The 23,858-nt window shown below is 43.6% G+C and overlaps 2 protein-coding genes across 9 annotated transcripts in view; one reads left to right on the top strand and one right to left on the bottom strand.

Annotated features, from left to right (window-relative positions):
* Positions 1-23,858, top strand: part of TJP1 (tight junction protein 1) — a 156,975-nt gene that overhangs the window by 62,159 nt on the left and 70,958 nt on the right. The window contains exon 1 of one of the 7 annotated variants that reach the window (XM_085234411.1): positions 23,407-23,543. The exons of 5 other annotated variants lie outside the window; for them this stretch is intronic. Coding sequence is in view for 1 of the 2 variants with exons in the window: in XM_085234409.1 (XP_085090535.1) it covers positions 23,764-23,790 (27 nt within the window). In the remaining variant the exon portion in view is untranslated. Of the gene's footprint in view, positions 1-23,406; positions 23,791-23,858 lie in introns of those variants that run through there. One more of the 7 variants, XM_085234409.1, reaches the window with a different exon arrangement.
* LOC146543539 (uncharacterized) lies at positions 21,081-23,423 on the bottom strand. 2 transcript variants are annotated; one of them, XM_085234441.1, is made up of 2 exons: positions 22,531-23,423; positions 21,081-22,254 (listed from the first exon to the last, which is right to left on the bottom strand). In XM_085234441.1, the coding sequence occupies exon 1, from the start codon at positions 23,383-23,385 to the stop codon at positions 22,933-22,935; it is 453 nt and encodes a 150-aa protein (XP_085090567.1). In that variant the 5' UTR covers positions 23,386-23,423; the 3' UTR covers positions 21,081-22,254; positions 22,531-22,932. The 2 variants fall into 2 exon arrangements, with proteins under 2 accessions (XP_085090567.1, XP_085090566.1); XM_085234440.1 differs by having other exon boundaries at positions 21,081-22,747; positions 22,834-23,423.

Below are 23,858 nucleotides of genomic sequence, written 5' to 3'. Positions count from 1 at the left end.
AAACATTTAATAGAGCACAATATCAACTTTTCTAGAAGGCAGAGATTTTGCTTGTTATGAACTTGGAGTAGGAGTAGACTCTTCAGCTAGTTCACCTAGGATGAAAAGGATGACAGTGTGCAATAGGGCACAGGATCTGTTTGCAAGGAGTGCTGTTTTATCCAAATCTTCATAGAGGTGACAAAAACTCATCAAGAGCAGCTGTAAATATATGCACTGCTGTGTGGAGTGGGAATTTCTTGGGGTACACTGTACTGGTGGTACTGATGTTTCCTTAAGATCCTGTGTGAGGAAGCCCTGCGTTTCATAAAGTTTCTCATATCTGATTAATTTTAATAACTGCATTAGATAATGTATGATGCCTGTGCTCAAATAAAGCATCAGCTAAATCTTTGTGCAGTCTTACTGGGGAGAGGCTGGGGAGAGATTGCTGATTATTCTTTAATACCTTAATAAAACCTTTTGGCATAACTGCGGCTTCTAGTTTCACTCAATTAAGTGAACAAGTCCTGAGCATGCACAAAGACTTATATTAAACTTGCAGATAGGCCCGAGGAGAAATTAAGGACAATGAAATGAGAATAGCTACTGCCAACAGGGAATTAAAACTGAAATATAATCAAAAGTACAAACTCTCCGACTTTTTTCTTTCTTGTTCCTTTTCTTGCCAGTCATCTTAAGTAGAACTTGTATCCACTCCTATTTTTTCTTTCCTCCTGCCACTTTGTGCAGTATTTTGGAGCAGGATTTTGTATGGCTTGCAGGACAGGAGCTTTGGTGAGGTCTGCATGTGCTGACGTTCCCCATCCAGCAGAGCACAGCCAGATGTGAGGGTGAGGCAGCCCGCAGCTGTGGGCAGTGGGATGTGGCTGGTGGCTTCCTTGGGAGAGCAGGCAGCATGTCCTTTCCCCTCAAATCCCCTTCTACTGGTAAGGGATGCAGAACCATGGGGTACCACTGCATAGTGACAGGCTCTACAAGTGTCAGCCCAGCACAGTGGTGTTTGTCTGTGCTCACTATTGCCTGTGATCTGTAGAAAATTTGTATTGGGTTTGGTCCATCATTTCAAGAACATCAAGCCTCTCAGCGCCTTTCTTCTCACACCCATTGCAGCTCTTTGCATTGGCACTCCACTTTGGCATTTCTTCGGTGCCTGTTATTGAGCACTCTTATCTCTTTTATTATGCAGCAAGGCAGGTACGCTTGCAGTCCTGGACACAATCTTGGCACTTCAGTTGTTGAAGTCCTTATAAACGCTAAATAGAAAAACTATGCATTAATCAGGAATGGAGGTAATTGAGAGAATGAATTTCTGCTGTGTTATTCTTGTATGCCACTGTTGGCAAGGTTTATCATTTCTGATGTGCTGTTTCTCCCATCTGTGAGTTTTTCTATGTAGTAGCAGGTGACAAATAGAAAGTTTTATTATTAAAATTTAATAACTTTAAATGGATGTAGACTTTATATAGCCCTGGCCTAGTAGGCTGGAGAAGAGCGAGGTGATCTGAAACAGACCGTATGTTAACATCTTGGGTTTCATGAATTCGTAGGGTAAGGAGCACATGGGGGGATACTTTTACTATTCATCAGTAAATGAGATGATATTCTGTGCCTAGAACAGCTTGTTTAGCCTTTCCAAAAGAGATTTTAAGTGGTGGTACAGTAAAGTAAGTGACAGAGAAAAAGACGTGTAAGAACATTTCCCTTAGCCTCTAACCTAAATCATCAACTAAAATTCCTTTTGTGTAACAACATTTCAAGTGGTAGGTTTACAGGGAGACCTGGAAAAGTAAGGGAAGGCCCAGAGGATTATTGATAAGAAGTTGCTATGAGTGCTTGTTTGGCCAGTCACTACAGAGTGGTCTTTTAGGTAGTGAGAAGTTCAGAGCCTCTCAGTTGCCACAGAGGAACAAAACCAATCTGGTATGAATCTAGTCTTCAATAGATATCTGGATGGATTTTGTATGCTGAAGGATAGCTTAGCACAACAGCCCACAGATCCTTAAGATATTTCCAAGTGGAAAAAGGTTTACAAGGATAACAATAGTAACTTTTGAGTCTTGAATGTTGATAAATGTTAGCAATTGAATCTTGCATAAAAAATCACAGGTTTACTTTTATATAAAATGTACGAGATGCAAATCCATGAATATTGTAGTTTTTCAAGTTGCTTTATTATTAATATAACATACAACAAATCCTGAAGAATAGATAAAGTTATACTGTGAAAATTCTTGTCTTGTACAAATATTTTCCCTCTTTGTGAAATGTTGACAGGCATAAAAGAAGGTGTGGAGAATCCTCTGGAGAGGGGAAAAGGCTTCTGCACAATCCTTTCCTTACAGACAGTACTGCACTGCCACAATTCACAGAATGCCCAAGTGCAGGGAAATCTGGATTCTGTCCAGCTCTGAATGTAGCCACCTAGCAGGAAATTGCTGTCTCTTCGTACCAAAATTTCCCAACAGCAACAGTAGATACAATAAGTAGTGCTCAATAGTTTCTAGCTTTGTGTCCTTGTTTTCTTTTATATTTTATGTGGAGAGTGTAGGATGTCCTATCAATCCAGTTTTGAACAGGTCTTCAGCATAATTTTCCTGAATGTCCAGAGGGACAGTTTGTTGCTCTGGGTTTGCCGTTAACATCTCAGCACAGGAACTTTTCCAGGATCCTCTTCCTTCTGTTTCTCCAGTAACAAAGGTTGCTGGTGGGAACCAGAACTCAGAGCAAATGACTCATCAGGCCAAGGCACGGAACCTTGTGGCAGCGTTGCTTCATCCCTTTGATGCATGGCTCTCCTACACCTGACTGCGCACACCAAACAAGCTGGCCTTAGATGGTGCTATAATAATTGTCTGACTGCCACAGTCAAAATTACAGTGTATGAGGTATTCCTTCCAGATATTCATCAACATGCGAGTGTATTCTTGCCTTGCACAGCAAACCTGTGTCACACCCTCAGTGTGGCCAAGGAGGAGTTGGCCAAGACAGCTGGGCCTGGAGCAGCCACGGTGGGCAAGGCAGCTGGTAGGTGACAGCAGGGGCAGCCGGCATCTTGGTGGACGTAGGGGGGACATGGCTTACAAGCAGGGGAGCAGGAGGCCATGGCATTGCCACCGGGCTGTCTGAAGCTGATATTGTTAATTCATGGCCAAGTGCAACCAAAGTGAGGCATCAGTGTGGAGAGTGGTGGAGGTGGGTCTGGTGAGCTGGGGTGGTGCTGCCTCATGAGGGAGTGTTTGGGTATAAAGTAACGAGGAGAAGAAACAAGGACACTACAGAAAACCAGCAGTGTTAACATCTTCATACTGAAGGCATTGTGGAGCAGAACTTGTTTACTTGTAAATCTGCTGAGACAAAGTTATGTGTGTGTGCCATGGCCCTTGGGACTTGATTTTGGTAGAAGCAGCAGCATGTTCTGGTTCCCTCTGTCCTCCACTCAGAGCATTTTGCTAGTCTTTCCTCAGTCCATCTCAAACACTGCCATCCTTGATGTGATCTTGTCACTTCCCCACTCCTCTCTGACCTATTTTTGCTGTTACGAGAATTCAGTTGATTAATAATGGCACATTTGAGGACAAAGTGGGAGTAATGTCTCAACCTTGAATTCCTGCTCACATATCGCCATATTAGTAAGTCATGAATACATAGATGTTGAGTACTTGAATTAGGCATTCTTCCCTTTTCTCCTGCCTTCTGTTTCTCTTCAGGTTTTAAGCTCTGTGGGTTAGAAAATGCCAGCAGACTATGGGGATTGCCAGAAACTAATAATAATTAAAATTCCTTGCTATAAAAAGCGATGCACGCTGTTTGAGCTGAAAGCATTAGAACACTTTCCAAGAATTCCAGCATATTAAATTCTGCTGTGACATTTGACTTACAGCATGCTAATTTTTTTTTCTGCTTCAGTGCAGTGTAATGACAGTAAGTTCCACTTTTGTAAATAGGTTCCCACACAAATTCTTCATATGACAGCATGTGTGGGAGTCCGCATAATCCAAAAGGAATGTTTCCTTCTTCGTGTTTCTGTACAAACCTGCCTCTATCGTGACAGAGATGTAAGCCAGTGTCACATTCCCTGTGAAGACAGGTGCCTACCGACCAGAGCTATGAGATTGGCATTTAGTTATCTGTGTTAGCATTCACAGGAGCTGTCCTCCTAACTGATAAGCAGATAGCTAAAAAAAAAAAACAAACCCAAAACTTTTTGTAAAATTCGACAGCAAAGTACAGTGGGTGCAGTCGCTGGCTGGCAAGCTCAGGGTGCTGTGGTGGTGACGCAGCCTCAGGACTGGCAAAGCTGCCAGGCTCCCAGCTGGCACACGGACATGGAAACCACACATCTGCCTACATGCTGAACGTGCTCCAGCTGTGGGCCAGTTTGCGTACAGGCAAAACGTGCATCGCTGGACTAAGCTTCTTAGTGTATCCTTTGTGTACAGGGCCAGAAATCCTTCTCTTTTTAAGGATCTGTGTTCAGTTACTGAGCACTTCCTTTATGTGGGCAAACAACTGTTGATATTTTGGCATTAGAATCCCAGCAAGGAGCTGTTGCAGACCCTCCTCGGTGGCAGTGCTGGCTCCGGCGAGGCTGGAAGCAGCTGCCATTCACAGGCCAGTGCATTCCCAGAAAAAGATCAAACCTTCTGATGTCTGATTGCTAGTTCTGCACCAAGGCACTGTGGAGATGTGTCAGACCTGTTAAAGGGAACATATTGCCAATTTGGATCAAAGCTGTAATTTGACTATCTCAGTGATGTCAGGCACTTGTGTTCAGCTTTGGTGGTGTATCTGTTCTGGTTGTGTGCACTCTGAAGCTGTTTTGTTATGGTCTCTCAGAAAAATGTTTCCACAAGTTTCTTCTGAGAAGGAAGTACAGTATTGCTGTTATTAGGTTGTTTTGGGCTAAGTACAGAGCTGCTGCTGAAAGGAGTTGGGGTACTGCAAGTGGTGTCTTGGTCTGCCTGGGAACTTCAGCAGCTGAATGTCACTGCTGGGAGCCTGAAGAAGACAGTAAACTATGGGGCTTTGCAATGAAATAGGTTTAGAAGCACACAGAAGATATTTGGAGAAAATAGATTCTGAATACTTAGTTGTGGTACCAGTGGAAATGTTCTCTTTATGGTTATTTTTATTGTATCTGGAGAGCTCTGGATAGCACATCAAATTCTTCAAGGGTCAGAGCTGGTGGGATCTTGTTCTTCACTCTGTATGCTCTTAGCAGCAAAACCAGTTTTCCTTGTATCCGTTGGTATTTTTCATCACATGTTTCTTGTTGCTAACGTTTTTTTAAAAGGCTATTTTATCTTGCAATAATCATAGAAAGCAAAAATACATTGCGTATTTGTTTAGCCCAATGGAAGAGGAAGGAGAATAGAAAATAAAGATAGAAGAGTCATTCCCAGCAATTAGATGCTTTTTTTCTTCAGAAACAAAGTAATTGCCAATAATACAAGTGAATTTAGATCAATGGTAGTAGTATGGCCTTGACCACACCACAGGAAACCATCCATATTCTGTGGCATGGTCTTTGTAACTGTGTCTCATTTTAGATGATCATATTTAATGGTAGTTCTGACATTTTCGTGTAGTAGCTAACACATCAGTATCTGTTCTACTTTCCTACTTTTTGGGGATGTGTATATGCTCTGTGTACAAAAGTAACACAGGGACATGTTGGTGTTTCTTTTGTGTTGTCTGTTCAGCTTTGACACTGCACAGCACCCCATAAGGTGCTGTGACATATCAATTACTTATAAATGACTTATGTGGTTCTGATATTACAGTAGGAGTCATGTGGAAAATGCCGTGGCCATCTGCAGAGTGGAAATCTGGAAACACTGTAATACCATATGTGGCATCCATTCATTCCACATGGCAGTGAAATCAGTCCAAAGAGCAGCAGTGTTTGACTTGAGCTGAGTACTTCTCCAAAGATGAGGGCTATTGAATGATTCAGACTGATGATACAAAGAGACTGTAATAATGGCTCCTGTGTAAGTCTGAAAGTGTTTCTACAGTACCAGAAGAGTGTGTTATGTGAGCTCTTTCATATGTAGAAACATTAAAAATGTTAGTGTTATTCCTAGGAAAATGACAAGGTAGTGACCCACAGAATGGAGCTGGCAGTGGACTGAGCAGCAGCTGGATTTATCCTCACACCACCACATCTTCACACATCACACTGGCAAGAGGATGCGTAAGCCATTCCTCCATGCTATCCTGTATTTTTCAGGTTCCAAGTGTACTTTTTATTGCCATGCCTTCTTATCAAAGTCATCCAGTTTCAAAAATACATTACTCTACTGAGGAGTTAGAGCTGTTGCTGTGGCTGCTGATTCTGCTTTTTGATCAGCTCAGTAGGATCCCAGTTTCCTCTTGTCTTCCTGTCTGCTGCAGGGATGTGGAGAATTTCAGAGGACTTGCAAGAGGCCGGGAGGGAATTTCTATGGCATGCTTGATTTGCCTGTGTTTTGCAGCTCCCATCATAGGAAGTCCACTGAGGTCGCGATGAAGTGTGCTTGTAGTGTTCTGCTGATCTTCAGAGTTAGCTGCCATTACAGTGGGCATGGGCAGAGTTCAGGAAATACAGAGAGGATTTGAAGCCATTTTTGCCCTCCCCTGGGCTGCACCTTCCATCAAAAATGAGGCACAGTATCTGCCCAAGGAAGTACAAGTAGATAAAAACGTAATTTTAGTCATTTAGGGTCATCTGTGGACTGAGATGGAAGGGCAGCTTTGAAATTCTCAAATTCTGCTTCTGTGTCCACTGAGCAAATTTCACTGATTCTTCTACCAAGCTGGTATTATACTCTTGTTATTATTGCTGTGCATGAACGACCAGCTGCCATCTCCTGCCTTTATTTCCAACTGTGAATTCCTTTATAAGGCAAGGAAAAATGAGTTAGATAGCATCCTGATAGTTTTCTCCTTTCAGATAATGGCTGTGGTTACCACACCACGACAAATTGGGCAGAGGGATGTCAGTAGCGCAAGGGATGCTTTGCTCAGTGGTCATAGATATGGGACTGCTGTGCAACTCCAAGACTCATCTCATTTCGTGAAGATCTCACTGTGTGAAAGGTGCTGGCAGCTATGGAAAAGCTGGCACAACCCATTCCTCTGACAAAGCATGGGACTCCTCAGTTAGAATAGAATTTATTTTTGTATTGAAGGCTTCCTGAAATATCTTTGTTTTGCTCTGGGATTATTGCCAATAATATGTTTTTGTGACATTTTGTAAATGTACCTGCATCCTCAGATAACATTATTTTTATTGCTGCTCAAAGTAATTGACGAAAAGAAACAGAACGAAAGAAATATAAACTCTTAACAAAGCCAGTGCAGGAATTTTCCTAGCAGGACAAAAAGAAAAAGACAGAAATGATGAAAGAAGAGCTAGATTTGAAACACAGCACAAATTATTACCTTGCAACATTCATTCCAGCATGTGAGGTTGCCACAGTGGAGAAGAGAAATGTGACTGAAGCGCTAATCTTCAGATCAGGCGAAGAGTAATTTACAGGCATCACGTAAAGGAAGGAAGTGATTCAGTAGGTGAAAGGCAGCCAGAGAGCTTGAGATTGCCAAAGCAGCACAAGTGAGATCCTATCTGGGGATCAGGAGAAGTACTGAGAATGAAAAGGTAGATTGAGCAGATGAGGATGTCCACGTTTAAAATCAAAACTGCAAACCAAAGGATGTTGATGAAGTGTTAACAAGATGTATTTCCAATTCTGTTTGGAGATAGATAAGAAAACTGCAACTGTAGCCAAAAAAAAAAAACAACAGAAAAAGTTTACCGTAAAAAACAACATTTAGATAACACATCCATCACAAGATCTTGAAGTGGTTTACAGAAGTGCTTTTATATTTCAATTTTACTTCAAAGGTTATCAAAGTGAGTGAATTAAGGAACTTGAGATGTTACACAGAAAATCAGCAGCAGAGCCCAGCTGTGGACTGAGAGCCACATGCACCACATGCAGCGGTCTAAATGTGAGGATGCTAGAAGATACTCTTCTGTAAGGTAGCTGGTCACCTCACAACTAATATTTCAATACAACTAAACGGCAAAAATGCTGAACTGCTGAATGATTCCCCCTGTGTTACCTGAGTTTAGAACATCACGAAGCTGTTTCCAAGCATTGGAAACAGATGCCAAATGTTTATCAAGACAGCTTGCAATTCCTCTTTGCATTTTGTCTGCATTTCACAACATATTATAAGTGGCATGTCAGTAAAAAATAGATTCAATCTTGCCAGCAACAGAAAGCAAAGAGGGAAGCAGCGGTAGTTGGCTCCCAGCAATTTCTCTTGGGAACAAGTCTGAACTGAGGCAGCTTTAGGGCTCTTCAGTTAAATTAGAGTTTTCTTTCAGTTCTCTACATGACGGGGTTGTTCTTTTAAGGACACCACCATTTTAGAAGAATCAGAAAAAAGGAAATGTGTGGCTTAGGCAACCGGCATCTTATTGCACGATTGCACTGCCTATGTTGAAGTAGATACCAGTACAGAACCCATGATGAGAAAAGGCCTCTCAGTGTCTAATGAAAGAAAGCAGAAACACACTATAAAACACTTGATAAAACTGTTTCTGGCTGATAAGTTTTTATCTTTGAGCACCGAAGTCTCGGGGGATGTGGCCAAGGGCCATGGATATCGTACAAGGACCAGAAGCTGTCTGTCACAGCCATCCTCATTAATGGGATCGCAAGTCAGGGCTGGAGCATTGCTTTGCTTGTTGATCTATGCTGCCCGCTCCCTTACAGCACTACGTGGGGGCTGAGTCTTACAGATTGTTTACACTCTGGTTTTAGTTGTTGGAGGCTTTTTCCAGAAAGCTTGTCTGTGTTAGTGTTTTGTTGTAAATTATCTGCCACTTTGCTAGTGTAGTGGATTCAGTTTGGACTGTGGATTCAATTTATGTAGACAAAAGTACATCTGGATACATTCCAGTCCCCAAAGCAACCATTTCTCATTTTCCGGTCCCTCATTTTAGTATCACCTTTTTCTTCACCCTCCCATATCATGTAGTCTTTATACTCTGAAATGTACGGCAGCTTCTTTTTATGGCTTAGCAGAGCTTCCTTCTGGCTTGTCAGAACTGGAGGGTGCTGCTGGCTCTCCTGGGTGAACTGGGTGAGGTTGAACAGACAGTCAGAAATTACTGTTTGGCATCATGATTTATTGCCTGCCAGTAGTGCTCCATCCCGCAATCCTTCTTTTACAATTTCAGATGTATGTACTGAGGAGAACAACAGATCTCTGAGAAGGATGTTGTGAAAGGCTCCGTTGCAGAGTGACCACAGCAAAGGGAATCTCAGGTGGTTTAATCATATGATCAGCATTCAATGTGGGCTCACTGATCACATGTGGATTGTGTTGCTCGCATGTCAGAGCCCACCAGGAGCTCTAAGTATGGACAGGCTTTGGAAGAAACCAAAAAGCACACAAGTGTTTGTGCAAACAGAGGGTCTTTTTGTTCTGTAAGTAGGAAAACATTTGTCTCCTTGGATGCCTGATCATGAGGGTGTCAGTACTTTCAGTGTTTTGCTCAAAGCTGTAAGCAACCTTCAGTGATGTGGATAGTCTGAAAATATGCCAGACTTATGTAGTGGCCCTTAAGGAAAATTACTCACTGCAGCCATTTATACCAGCTTGTATTTGAAAGGAAAATTAAAAAAAAGAAAAGAAAAAAAAAGATTTTAGCTCTAGCAGTACAGATTATAAATCCAAAAAAGCAAAAATACTTGAAGTTCTATAGTTGGATATTGCATGGTGCTGTCAATGCTGTCAACAATTTCTAAAAAACTCTAAAGTTTGGAAGAAAAAAAAAAAAAAAGAAAAAGATGTCTTATTTGTTCGTTTTCTAGCTTCTCCCTTTTGGTTCCTGACTCCAGTAGTCATTTTACTAAGTTTTGCATGTCAGTTTATTTTGTTTTTCTGCTAATTGGCTTTTAAAGAGAGAAGAAATTCTCATATAGGTGTATGCAAGGCTGACCTGCTTTTTAGAACTCATACAATATCTCTTGGAGAAAGGAATAAGGAAAAACCTCTAAAAGCACACTGTTTGCCAAATGGCAGTAATGTCTCCTGTCAGATAGTAGAAGGGGAGGAGAGGCATAATAAAGCTCACTGTGATTATATAAGAAGCTGGAAAAAGTGACCTCCACTGGAGGTGGAAAATACTTCAGAAAGTAAATGCTTCAGAAAATGTGTAGAACCTAAAATTCAGAGATTCATAGAACTATTTGAGTTGGAAGTGACCTTTAAAGGTCGTCTAGCCCAACTCCCCTGCAGTGAACAGGGACACTTACAGCTCCATCAGGTGCTCAGAGCCCAGTCCAGCCTGATTTGAATGTCTCCAAGGACTGGGCATCCCCCACCTCTCTGGGCAACCTGTACTGGTGCCTCACTACTCGTATGATAAAAAACCCTTTTTCTTATATCTAATCTAAGTCTATGGTCTTTACATTTGAAACCATTTCCCATTGTCCTGTCACAAGAGACCCTGCTAAAGAGTCTGTCCCCTTCCTTCTTATAGCCTCCCTTTAGATACTGAAAGGCCGCTCTCAGACCTCCCCAGAGCGTTCTTTTCTGCAGGCTGAACAGGCCCAGCTCTCAGCCTGTCCTCACAGGGGAGATGTTCCAACCCTTGTTCCATCAGTTTTGTGGCCCTCCTTTGGACACACTACCAAAAGGTCCACATCTCTCCTGTGCTGAGGACTCCCCGTGTGGATGCAATACTCCAGGTGAGTCCTCACAGCTCAGAGCAGAGGGGCAGGATCACCTCCCTCATTCTGCTGGTCACGCTTCTTTTGATGCAGCCTGGGATATGATTAGCTTTCTGGGCTAAAGGGGCTCATTGCTGCTTATGTCTAGCTTGCCATCCACCAGTACCCCAGGTCCTTTTCAGCAGTGCTGTGCTCCATCCTTACATTGCTCAGCTTGTACTGATAAGTGGGGGTTGCTGTGACCCAGGTGCAAGACCACACACTTGGCTTTGTTGAACCTCATGAGGTTCTCCTGGGCCCACTGCTTGAGCCTGTTTAGATTGTTCTGTTCTATTATTCTATTGCAAAAACAGGCTGATACAGAGGTGAAAACCCTAGGAAATGCTGATTTTTGCTAGGTAGAAACAGTAGGCTTAGGATCATGGCATAATTTGGGTCAGAAGGGTCAGGAGAGCCCCAACCTCCTGCTCAAAGTTGGCTCATCGATGAGTGCAGAGCAGGTTGATCAGGGCTTCAGCCACTCTGCTCTTGAAACCCTCCAAGGATGGGGATTACACAACTATAATGCTGAAGGAGAAACTGTGGTGATAATATGAAGAACTTAAAAATCAATTTGTCCTTTGCAGTATAGTAAAGCTTTCAAGAAGGCCCAGCTGTCTGTGCTGGATGTGGCAAACCGCACTGCTGTGGAGCAGAGCGGCCAGAGGTGTTCCCTGGCACACAGCTTGCTGTAGGGAGCTACAGTGAGAATACAGTGGTAACAGTGTGGTGACTGTAGTAAAAAGGGTATTTTGTAGCTGAGAATTTGCTCTATCAAATAGTGTTATTGTGCTTTTTGTATCTGTTGCAGTTTCCATGGAAATAAATAAGAGGCGTTATTTTCAGAGCAATTTATGTCACTTAATTTTGTCAAACAGCAGTTCTACAGCAGTATTGTAATTTATGTGCCAGCAGTTAATTTCTAAAGCATTTAACTCTTGGTAAAGCTATTAATTAGGCCATGTAGTACCCTGTTGATATTTTACTGATGCTGGGAGTTATTCAGTGATTAACGCAAGGTGGGAGGGTGTGCCTGTGGCCCCTGGGGGGTAAGAGCCAGCCTCTGTGCTGCCTGTCTCAGCAGCCATCAAGGAACAGGTGGTAATACTAACCCCATGGGGGAATTCTTTGTGAACAAGGAGTGTGTCCTCCTAAAAAGACCTCAGAAAATGCTTGAAAATGGGATTCTGAAAAGCAGTATGCCTTATGCAATGCATTTTACACTTTTTTTCCTTCATACATAATATAACAGAGCAGAAGAACCTAGTGAATGTTCTCCATATTCTGAAACACAAACTAGGAAGGAAAAGTGAAAAATACCAGTTTTGTTGCAGAACTGAAGGGATGTGAGACAAGTGCAGTCCAGAATGTAACATCTGTATCCCGCTGCTGCTAAAACAAGGGTGTAGTCACAGTTGTTTGCCCTTTCATTGCAAAGTGGAGCTTAATAAACATCGCTGACAATAGGAGCAGGTATGACTTAATTACAGCTGTTACCACAGACAGGACTATACCAGTTACGTTTGCATTGCATTTATACTTAGAGAAACAAGTTTGTTCAGAAGAAAATTATCTGTCTGTGGATCTGTACTTACATCAAAGTATGTCTGTTAAATACTTCTTCCACACAGCAGAGAATGAGAAAGGGAAGATGCTATCACAGACTACATCCAGTGCTTGTTTAAAATGTTGTAGTTAATGTTAAAAATAGAGAACTCGGTCAATAATTGAAGCATCTTATTATTGTTTCCATAGTCAGTACTAACTTCAGAGAGAAGAGGGGCAGGGGACAGTTTGCACAATAGCTTTTGGATTGCTTATGAAGGTTACTACAATATTTGTCTTGCTCATTCCATGCTCTGCTGTGCAGGCAGAAACAGATTTCTGTGTTTTGAAGAGCTGCTCAAGCATAATTAGAGGCTCAAAATGAGTTGAAATCTCAGCTGGCGGTCTAGCAATTTGTTTTCATGCTGCAAGTCATTCAAAATTTATACGTGCATAACTTTTTGATGGGGTAGGGGGATATCCTCAGTCCAAGCACTCTGTTACACCCCTATTTTTAATCAAGATATAATGCACACAGTGTCCAGTTGTGCGTTGTCTTCTGCCTCTCAATGCAGCTGAATCTTCATAGTTACTGCACTTCGTCTCTCTGAGGCAAGGACTGCAATACAACCATAATAATGTTATATAATGGCGTGTTTGTTTCAGCTGTAAAACACTGCAGCAGCGGGGTCGTTGCTAAAAATACGAGACAAGCAGAGCACTGGGCCCTGCTGGAGCCCTGAGAAGTGACCATGGTTGGGAGCTGGGGCCAGGCTGTGGCAGTGCAGGGCCTGAGCTGTGCCTGGGGAGCGTGCCACAGAGAGAGCATCTCTGCATACTGCAGCTAGCACGGATGGGAGGGCTGTGGTGGGGTTCTCTAATAGGAGTGGAAGCTGCCTTGTCCCCAGCCAGTGGGAGGCTGTGGCTGGGCACTGTCAGTGCCCGTCCCTCAGCTGCCCGCTCCTGTGCAGCCAGACATTTGGCAGGGGGCACAGCCTGCTGCTGGCTGCCTGCACTGTGCAAATGCAGACCTTGCTCCCAAGCAGCTCCGCATGCTTGATTTTAGAGTATCTCTGCCTCCCTATATTCAAAGAACCTTTTGTGATGGAGTGTGTACGTTGGCTGAATTAATGTCAATTGCAGATACAAGAAACAACTCTTGAAAAATGGGTATGCTGACGCTATAGAATACTGCCCTTCATCCTGTCTTACTAGTAATATGGTATGGTAAAGCGGAGCATCCCCAGGTGCTCCTTACTTTGAGACTCATCGTTTCTCCTTCGCTGGCCAGCATGGAGGGCTATGTCAGTAGTGTATTGACCATCTCCATCTGTTGACAGATTTGGGGAGAAGAGTTGTAGGAGGGTGGTGTATGCTTTGTATTTGTCTTTCCAGTCCAGGCAGGAGTTCAGAAAAAAAGAAAAAAAAAGAAATTAAAAATCAAGGACTTTATCTGAAACAGCGCATATAACACAGATGCATTCCAGAGACTTCAGCCAACTTAGTGGAATTTTGTTTGCAGTGAGAAGGAAATATGATTTAGATATATTTTGATGATACAGTCTAATCTGATCACTTAGAAACAAAACATTTTTTTTTTATTAAATACAATACATAATGAAGTTTTTGCTTGGAGGAGTAGTTCAGATAATAACATTCACGTGTTCAGCATCCACCCTTAGTCACAACATGAAATCCCATTTGGGGAAGATCTCATTAAGTTGTGCTGCAACACTGTTGAGTGTGAGCGCAGTGACACGTTCTGAAGCCACGTCCATCTCATGGCTCTCCTGCCTCTCCAGCAGGTTATGCAAGATGGGGCTGGTGCTGCCCCAGGGAGGCATCGCTGCACACACCCTTGTCTCTGGGCCTTTTGTGACCAGGCGTGGGTAAAGCTGACCCTGCATATATATGAGCAAAAATTTTGTACAGCTCAGAATTTTCTGTGGTTTTTAATATACTGAGGGCTACTACATTATCCCAAGCAAACATAACAAACACTAGATATGATTAGTAATCCTCATTGAATATGTTTATGTAGGTAATTTCACTGATTTTCCCACGTGAAGCAGACATTCAGTGATGACCTCTCTGGATCACAGCTGTAGGCGAGCTGTGGTGATGCAGGTGCAGTGCTGACTGGGGTGCAGCAGAGGGGCATCACATGAGCTGTAGCAGCTCCCTGTTCCCTGGCCTCCTTCTGCCCTCCTCCATGAAGATCCCAGCCAACCCTGACTGCTGCCTCCAGACTATGGAGCCTGTAAAGAGAAACCACTAATTATCTTCATAATCATTTTGTCAGCACCATTAAGGCCCATGAGGGTGCTGACACAGGTAAAATGTTTTGGAATACTTTCTGTGGTTACTTGGGATCTAGGTTTGCTCTGGTGTTTGCATGCTCTTTGTGTGTATTGTTAAGGAAAAAAAGGAGGTGCCTGTTCATCCAAATAAAGTATTGCTATCCTGATACACGGCCTTAGAAGAAACATTTGTCCAGTAGTGCATGTCTGGTGCACTGGTGTTCTGAGAAATGTCATCATGTATTATTGGATAGTAGGATGAGAGATAATGATCTACACTTGCCATTAAGGGGAGGTGCAGGTTGGATATTAGGAAAAAATTCTTCTCAGAAATAGGGGTGAAGTGTTGGAATGGGCTGCCCTAGTAGGTGGCGAAGTCACTGTCCCTAGAGGCATTCAAGACAAGTGTGGATATAGCACTGAAGGACATGGTTAATGAGCATGGTGGGAATGGCTTGGCAGTTGGACTAATGATCTTAGTTGTCTTTTCCAACCTAAGTGATTCTGTGATTCTATGATAAGTACTCATAGGGCTTGCTTCAGCCTCCAGGTTTATAACTGGGCCTTCGTGAGGAAAATAAATGTTTGAAGGGCAGCCCTTTCTAATGAGGAACTTTAGAAAAGCATGGGGAAAAAATCTTAATATAGTATCTGTGGAAGAACTTTGTCAAAATGTGTTACGTTCCTTGTAAGAAACCATATAGGATCACAACAGTATCAAGCATCTTGCTGTCAGTTACAATCTCAGCTCCGAGAGGTACTAGAGTTGTGTGACTCACAAAGATTCTGACACTTGGCAAAATTGACTTCTCTCCATTTCAAAAAGGCTTTCAGAAGGACTTAGGAGTTAGAGAATGAGATTTACAGGCAGAGGCTGTATCTTTATAACAGTAAAGCAGCACTGAAAGCAACAAGCAAGCTTGCAGGTGCATGTGGATGGGGAAGGGGTTGAGGGTCTGCCAACAGCTGCAGCCTGGTCTTTGCAGGGAAGCTTTCTTTATTGCTTGTCCTGGCTTTACCTGCTTTGGAAACAAGAAGCATTTCGTTCCCCAGGCTCTTGCTTTCGCACCTTTCACAGGGATTAAAGTCTCACACGTTTAAAAAAAGATATGGCAGTTACAGGTTTTCAGCTTGCACACCGGATGGAACTGACAGATGTGTAAAGAAAAGGTTTAGCTAATGAAATGGATATAATGGTGAAGCCTCTGCTGCCTAACAACGTAGAGGTGAGAAATGCTCATCCAGATGCGGTAGAAGAACAGGGAGTTTGAATGGTTAGCTTCACACTAGAAGGGTTTTGCTTGGAATCTTGCTGGGCTCTCTGTGCGTGTTAGGCAGATTAAAGCATCATGCTGACTAGAGCCTCTTGGCATCGCCATGATGTAGGCATGCAGTCTTAAACAGGAAGGTTTATCTGGTAATGCAGCAGAACCTGGAATATTTCTGTCTGCTGATTTCTCAGGTTTAAAGTTGGAGATTGAGATGTACCCTTGTAACATATGCTTGCCTTCTGAGGTGTGAATGTGTTCTCGGTAAGCAACTACACAACCAGCTTTAACCTGCTGAGGTCAGAATTGAGCCCCTGCCTGTGGGCAGGTGCCACCTGTGAGGTTCTCTGAAGAGCTCCTGGTCTGGGAAACGTAAATCAGTTTACAGAGCTGTGTGCAGAGTAAGTCCCTGAGAGCTGGACTGAATCTGAATCACACTGAGAGAATTTCTGCTGAGAGAAACGAGTGAAATTTGGACCCTGGCACACTATAAGCAATGTGATGACTGTAGAGGAAATCTTATAGAAAGTCTTGCTTACTTAGTAGCTCATATCTCTTTGAACCTCATGTTTACCACATTAAACATATCCGGTATTTCTCTGTGATCAAAAATCAAGTTTTTAAATCTTAAACTGAGATAATATTTAGTTATTTCTAGGGAAAAAAATAAAACAAAACTTACTGAAAATATATTAGAGATTGCTGCAAATGGGACAAAGTGTGAAAAGCATGCTTTCTGTAGCCTTTTGAGTGAATTGGTAACAACTGGCTTCATTGAATCTATACACAGCCGACACTATGGGAATCTGCAAATTGAGGAAGCATGCATCTCAGCATTTCCTGCATGTGCATGATGCAAATGCGTGCATGTCTAAAAGGATGTTTTGAAACATGTAATACAAATTTCGTAGGAGTGAAGTGTGCAGTCACAGCTCATGTGAAGTGCGGGTTTCCTTGCTTTTGTAAAGAAAGGGTTCCTTTTGTGCTTCAGTTTGGAAATCTGCAAGTGAAGAGATCTATGCGTTTCAAGCACAGGTAAACGATAAGCAACTGTAGGTACATAATCGTTACCTTTACCAGTAAACCCAGCTTAAAAAGTTCCCGTCTTTGGCCACCTACTCTTGCTTCTGTTCTACAAGAATAATTTTCTAAGAAGTACTGTTTCACTAACTTGCTTACACAGCCTGATGTAGCTATGAAGGTGGTGGGAAGAGGTTCAGGGGCAGAGATGAATAATCGAGTAACAACAGAAGAAAGTGGGGCTTCTGTCACATCAGTGTGTGTTGCCTGATGGTTTTTGTGCAAAGCCCAACAGGCAACCTGTGACGTTTTTTTCTTTCCTGACAACAGATCAGGAAATAATGCAATATCCTCCCATACTAAGCACTTTCTATTGTCCTTTCTAGTATATTGCCACTTGAAACTATTACATAAAGTAAAATGTGTAAACTTATTTTAGAAACTTGTTGTGAGTTTTATTTGTGTAATTAGACAGATTAATATTAACCACAAACAGTTGCAGATGAAGTGTTCCACCAGTGTGTATTGCAAAACCACATGTTGTCCCTGGGAGCTTTCCTGCCAGTCATGGACAGCCAAAAACATTATGTGTAATATCACAGATAGCCAGATGTCTCCCTGGCTGCTGCACATGGAAAGTGACTGAAGAGCACTCTTAACTCTTAAGATGAGAAGTATATTACGCTCAGTAAATATATCTTAAGTGAGACTGTTTCTAGTGGAGTGAATTATTGAAACACTGAGCTAAAATTCATAAGACTGTGTTCTGCTCTAGTATTTTATAGCAGAATATTATACTTTTCAATGATACTGCCTTTGAATGGGAGCCCCCAGAAAACCATCACAGACCAGTTGTGACAGCACTGTGCTGTACAGCCGTCCCACAGTGTGCTGTAGGAGCTGTACAGGGCACAAAAGGGACGACCTGAGTTTCTTCTACTGTCAGAAACAGCAGTCTTTTAGAACTGGTTTTCTTTTAGATGCCTTAAGATCAGGAAGTAGAAATAAAAACAAGGTGGAAAAGGTTCGTAACCCTTGGGCATGACCATCAGAAGCTTACTCACCTTACTTACCTCCCCTAAACCTTACAAAAGTCATTCTTACAGAGCAGGTACTGCTAGGACAGAGCTGCCAGATGAGGTAAAGATTATGCTGGTATTACTGGCTCTAATCTGCTGTTCCTGCTTTTGAGTACACTGTCAGTTCCTTGACTTGGTGGAAATGGGCATGTGTTTTTTAAGATTGTAGATGGAGTCTTGTGCCAGTTGTCGTAAGAATACTTAGGGGAAAAAATGAGAAGAGAGTCTAATGCCAAAAGCTGAAGCAAGAACTGTGAGTTATTGCTTCTAGAGTCCACACGTTTAAGTTTGTACATTTCTGCAACTACACTAAAGTATCTATATGAAGAGCTAGGAAGGAAATGAGCTTTTTTGCAGTATTTGTAAAATCTTTTAGGAGTATAAAAATGTCCAGTGTTGTGTTTTTTATGTTGAATACAGCAGCTTTCAGCACATAGTTTCCCGTTCTGTATGCATGCTGTCTCATTAACAAAAGTGAGTTGTGATGCTGTTCTGTGGTGCTCATTGCTGGTGAGGTATTTGCGTTCGAGAAACTGGAGACGTCATCTCATGTTTCAAAATGATCTGGGTTGGAAAACCACTCCCTAACAGAACCCACATGCATGGCTTCATCAGTCCTAGAAGATGGGGATTTCTCTTTGGGTTTCAGAGAACAGCTTTGTCACTTTGCATTGTGTGCAAGGGCTCCTGGAAAAATCTGCAATCCTGAGGACTTTGCCAGCAATTAATTAAATCCATCAATTTTATTAAGCTATCCCTGCTCTGCCTTTCCAAAATCCTTACAGTCTGTAAGTGGCAAAGATTTTTGTACTGGTGTCTATTAGTTCTTTGCTTTTACTCACCGAAGATACCTGTACATGTCAACTTTGGAACCTGTTCTTTTTTGTTTAGGCACACATCTTCGAGAACGAACAAGTCACATTATCCTGTTCTGTGTAAGCAAATATGAGGAAGAGTAATTCCAGAACAATGTTGCATAGGTGGCATTGTCTCCAGTGTAAGACTGCTTAAGTTTTTTACCTATCTTTGTGTTTTTACTGTCCCCTCTCAGTTAAAAAAGCTGGAGAAAGCTAAACAAAGCAGAATAAGTATATCTGGTATTCTGACATTTAGTGGCTGCTTGTAGTGAAGCATTTTGTAAAATTAGCCTTGATCAGCTGCAGCGAATTTCAAATACACAGCCCCATTCACAAAGTATCTGTCAGTGGGACGCAGTTTTACATAGCACTGCTGTAATGAATTAGCTCTGCTGTCATGAACCAAGATTAAAACTTACTGATAACGTGTTCTTTTGTTCCCAGACATTGTCACTGTACATAATAATAAGAATGAAAGAGATTCTCTAAAACCTGGCCAAAACCAAGGAGACGTGTTTTTTTTTTATAAGGATATCCTAAAATAATAACCAAATTGTGTATTCTGTGTTCTCTTCAGCTCTACAATAATAAATTATTTTAATATTTTAAAGATGGAAATAATCTTGCATTGCCCCTACAACCTACTTTTAATTCTGTTTATACACTTGCCATTTGCTTAAAAAGTGAGCTGATGTTCTGCCTGAACAGAAGAGCCTTGCACTATGTTAAACCTAATACACTTCTAGTAATAAATAAGACATAGCAATGAATATAGTACATCAGGTGTTTAAGATTCCTCACTGGTGAAACAGGTCTGGTTTATTCCCTGTCAGGCTATATTCAGCCTCTGATGTGTACCTGAGATGTATGCTTTCACCTATTAATGAGAGAGAAATTAAAGATGTTTGGGATTTTGTCTAACGGTTCTGCTTTGTGAAAGGCAGCGAGGTATTAGAAGACTCTGTTCACTGTAATACTGAGCAAATATCTGCAGTGTTTTTAGATGAGGGACCTGCAGTGAATCACAGCCTTCTAGAGAGAAATGTAGGAAGTAAGCTTTAGTCTGTAAGCTTAGGAAGTTAGCTTTAACTGCGTGTAAGGAGGAGGAAGATAAGAGTCATTATAGACATTGTTACTACACCAATGTTTTTTTCCCTAGGGACTTGATTCAAAAAGACTCTAAAAAGTTATATAATATTAAGCATATGGATTTCCTAATGATTTGTTTAAACCACTTCCTTATTTCTTGAGGCAAAAAAAGATACTTTCTTCTTTTGTGGTTTGCACTGTGAATTCTGATTTTCAGTTCCCCTTTTATCTTCATTCCTGAAAAGCTGAAATCAAGTGGCAATTACAAATAGAGAACATACTGTATCAACTCAACTGCTTGGCATCATTGATCCCATGTAGGCATATTTATAGCTAATTTGCCCAAGACTACCTTGTGCTGCAGTACAAGCATCTGATATCTTCGAAAAATCTGCTATGAATTGTTTTCTTTCTGAGCCACATACACCACGAAAACCACAGGAAGTTGTCTCAGTAGTGGCTGTGGTTCTGTAGTTTCCTTCTTCCTCATCTTTAAGTGATCAAAACATTTCTTAAAAAAATTAAATCAACATAGAGAATAGACTTCCTGTTCTTGCAGAATGGCAGATACAGAAAGAAGGATTCACATATTGGATTGTCCTTCTGTGTCCTTTGAATCAATTTAAGTTTGTGGCTTGAGCTGTACTGATCAAAGCAGTTTTATTTTTAACAAGAAAATGCAATAGTACTTTTTTTAGACATCTCTCAGTGGCAGTTATTTTAAAGATATGTAAAGTACTGCTGGTGTTCAACTGTTGATTTCTCGGAGTTTTCTCTCTAAAGACAAAGAAGTTGTCCCATTTTCAGGACCTGAAAAGGCAGTATCAGAACTGTTATTTAAAGTTTGATTTTTACCTTGCAGATGAGATCTGCTGTATATCTATCTCACTGAATGTGTTCCCTGCAGTGCGTTTATCTGCATGGACATTGACATGTTTGTCTGTGCTTTGCTGTTTGTAGCTGCAAGTGTGTATATGGATAGGTGTTTGCTGTTGTTAGAGCCTTTTTTCAGGGAATTCATTAATACAGAGGAATCCCAACATTTTTCAAAAAAGGCAACTTTCTCGTTTCAGAGATGAATTTTGTAATACTTTATTAAGAATTTTTGAAATAAGATAAATGAGAGAATCAGTCAAGATTTCTTCCGTTTTATACAATGATTTAGGTTATTCAACCAACATTTGGCCAAAGTTTGATTTGGTGTTATCAATATTGTGGCGGTAGCTTTGCTTGTCAGTAATTTATTAATGAAGAGATGCAAAAGTGCTTCTGAAGAAGAATTTGAAATGGCTGCAGAAACAAAACCCGCTTTCATTAAAATATCTATGAAGGCACCTACAAGCGTGTACCTTTTACCAGTGCTAACAGAATGAGTTGGCACTTCTGGCTTCTTGGGTTGGTATCACCAGCAGAGCTGTACACAGCTGCTGGAAAGAAGGAGAAGGCAGGAGAGGAGGGAGAAAGGGAAGGAAAGGAAGGAAGAAAAGGAAACGAGATTGATTGAAAAGAAGGAAAGAAAGAAACAAATAGGTGAGTCTTTTGGGGCCGGACCTCTTCCAGCCTGGCAAGAGGTCATCTGCAATCATCTCGTATCCGCTGCCCGATGTTCTGAACTCTGTGCTGGCAGCTCTGCCTGTTCAAATAGTCTGCATCCGTGTTGAATTCAGTGTATGGATATATGGCATTTGGTCGACCTGTATTCTTAAAGTGCTACAAAAATTGCCTCTTCTTTTTGGTGGAGCTTGGGGTAGACATAAGGGAGGGCTGTGAGCTTGCTCTTTTTCAAGTTGCTCTCCCTTTTCCCTCATCGAGCTTCTTTTTGTGCCTCAACACCTTGAAATCTTCCCCCTCCTTCCTGTTGTGATCTTAGCCTTTTCCTTCCTGCCTCCTCTGGCAATTACGCATATGATGTGGGCATAAAAATTGTCGCATTCCTCCTTTGGCGTGCGTAGATAGATTTCAAAATCTGAGGCGCAGTTACTTCTAGCAGTGCACAAGTGAACAGATCTGCAGTGTTTTTGTGTGCTGGAGTCAGCTGAGGGGCTTTGGCAAAAGGCAAAGGGAGGAGAAATTCTGATGGCATCGGTGCCTCTGGCCACTGTGGGAAAGGGCAGGGGCAGGTGCATAGCAGGGCTACTAGATGCTGGCAGCTTGGGGATGGGGACACAACTGTGTTGGGCTTGTACCTTGAGGGATGCTGGTGGGCCCAGCCCAGGCAGGAGGTCTTACCAGGCCGGGCTCCGCACTGCTGTGTCCTCCTTGCCGCGGCCCTTTCCCCTTGGTTTCAGGCTGCTGCCTTGGGAATTTGCTCCAGCTATTTCCTGGAATATGGATTTGTTTATTTTCAAAGGAGAACAAACATAAAACTCACACGGAGGCTTTGAGTAGGGCGTTCCTTTGTAAAGTGGTGTTTTGGCCATTAAATTGTTGCCTCTTTTTGGGAATGTAGATGCTTTCAAGCATTCACGGAGCACTGTGGCAGCTGATAGCGTGTAAAGCGTACAACTGCAAAAAAACGTGAGGCCCCGATACAGTTCCTCTTTGGCACTTGTGTGCACAGCGCTTGTGGCATGCTCTGCTCTGGGCTTTTCTCTCACCTGTGCTGCTCTGTGCGGGCGGGCGCTCCCGGTTACTCGCGGCACCAGAGCTAACACGGGGCTTCTGCTCGTCTGACACAGAGAGCAAAGCGAGGTCAGTAAGGCGCTGCAGCCGCTGCGCAGGGAGGCGCGCGGTGCGGTAGCGCAGCACGGGGCCGGCGGGGTGCGGCCATGGCCCACACCCACAGCTGGGGCGGCGTCTTTAGGAAGCGCTTATCTAAATGGAAAAAAATATTTTTGCGTGATTTCTCTTATTTCTTAAATAAATACTTATTTTGTAAAAGGCACCGAAAACGCCTTCACCTCGAGCACCCAGGCGTTTGTTTGCCAAAGCTGCAGTCCGAGCGGCCGCCACTTCGGGCCGGACCTCCTCGGCTATTTTCCGTCAGCGCCTTTGTTCCTTTATCCGGAGAACGAGACGCCAGCCGGAGCGCCGCCGCCCGCCCGCCCTGCGGACAATAGGGGCAGCGGGAGCGCCCGGCCGCCTCTCGCGAATGGGGGAGCAGTGGGGGCGGCCCGGCTCCGGGCTCCCCGCTGCGCCGCCGCCGCTGCTCGCCGTACCTCCCCCCTCCTCCCGGCTCTGCTCCGGCGTTTCAAACCGCCCCCCGCGCTCCCATAGGCTGTGCCGGACGGCCGCCGCTCGGCCCCCGCCGCCGTCGCCCGCGGCTCCGACCACCGCGCGGGGGGAGACCGGAGGAGGACGGGCTCTACGGCCGTTCTTGCGCCGCTCGGCGACCGCCGGGGGCGGCGGGGCCGGGAGCCGAGGAGTTGCCGGCCCCGCAGGTGCCGCCGCTCGGGAAAAGCCGGGGCGGCGGCGGGACGGGGGTCCAGGCGGGGTGGGGCGCTCCCCCGCATGGAGGAATGGGCCGCGCCGCACTCAGGAGCGTCCGGGGCTGCGCGGCACGCGGCGCCGTGCGGGGACCGGAGCGGAGCGCTGGGATCGCGGGTCGGGCAGCGACCGCCGCCTTTCACAACCCCGGCCCGAGCGGGAAAGAGCCGGCACTTTTCTCAAAGTTGGGGCTTCACTCTCTTTCCCCTTCTTCCCTTCCTCTTTCCCCGCCCCTTCCCTCGCCGCCCGCCTCTCTCCTCCTCTTCCTCCTCCTCCTCCTCCCTGCCTGTGGGATGTTTATTTGGGCGGCTGCGTGAGGCGCGGGAGGCGGCGGAGATCCCTTCTCCCCGCTCTCGGTACTTGCAGGCGCGGTCTCCCTACTCTGGGGGAAAGAAGGAAACAAAATGTCTGCCAGGGCCGCGTCCAGCAAGGTAAGGCTCAACCCGGCGGCGGAGCGCTGCCGCGTTAATCCCCGGTGCGGTGCGGTACGGAGCTGCGG

Source organism: Meleagris gallopavo, chromosome 12, assembly GCF_905368555.1.
Source record: "Meleagris gallopavo chromosome 12, MGAL_WU_HG_1.1, whole genome shotgun sequence".
Lineage (NCBI taxonomy): Eukaryota > Metazoa > Chordata > Aves > Galliformes > Phasianidae > Meleagris > Meleagris gallopavo.
The sequence above is the reverse complement of the archived record's forward strand: the minus strand, read 5'-3'. Positions and strand labels throughout refer to the sequence as shown.

What these genes read in the sequence shown, in the direction of transcription:
- LOC146543539 (XM_085234441.1), bottom strand. Translation starts at nt 23,385, where the DNA reads ATGCGGGGGAGCGCCCCACCCCGCCTGGACCCCCGTCCCGCCGCCGCC.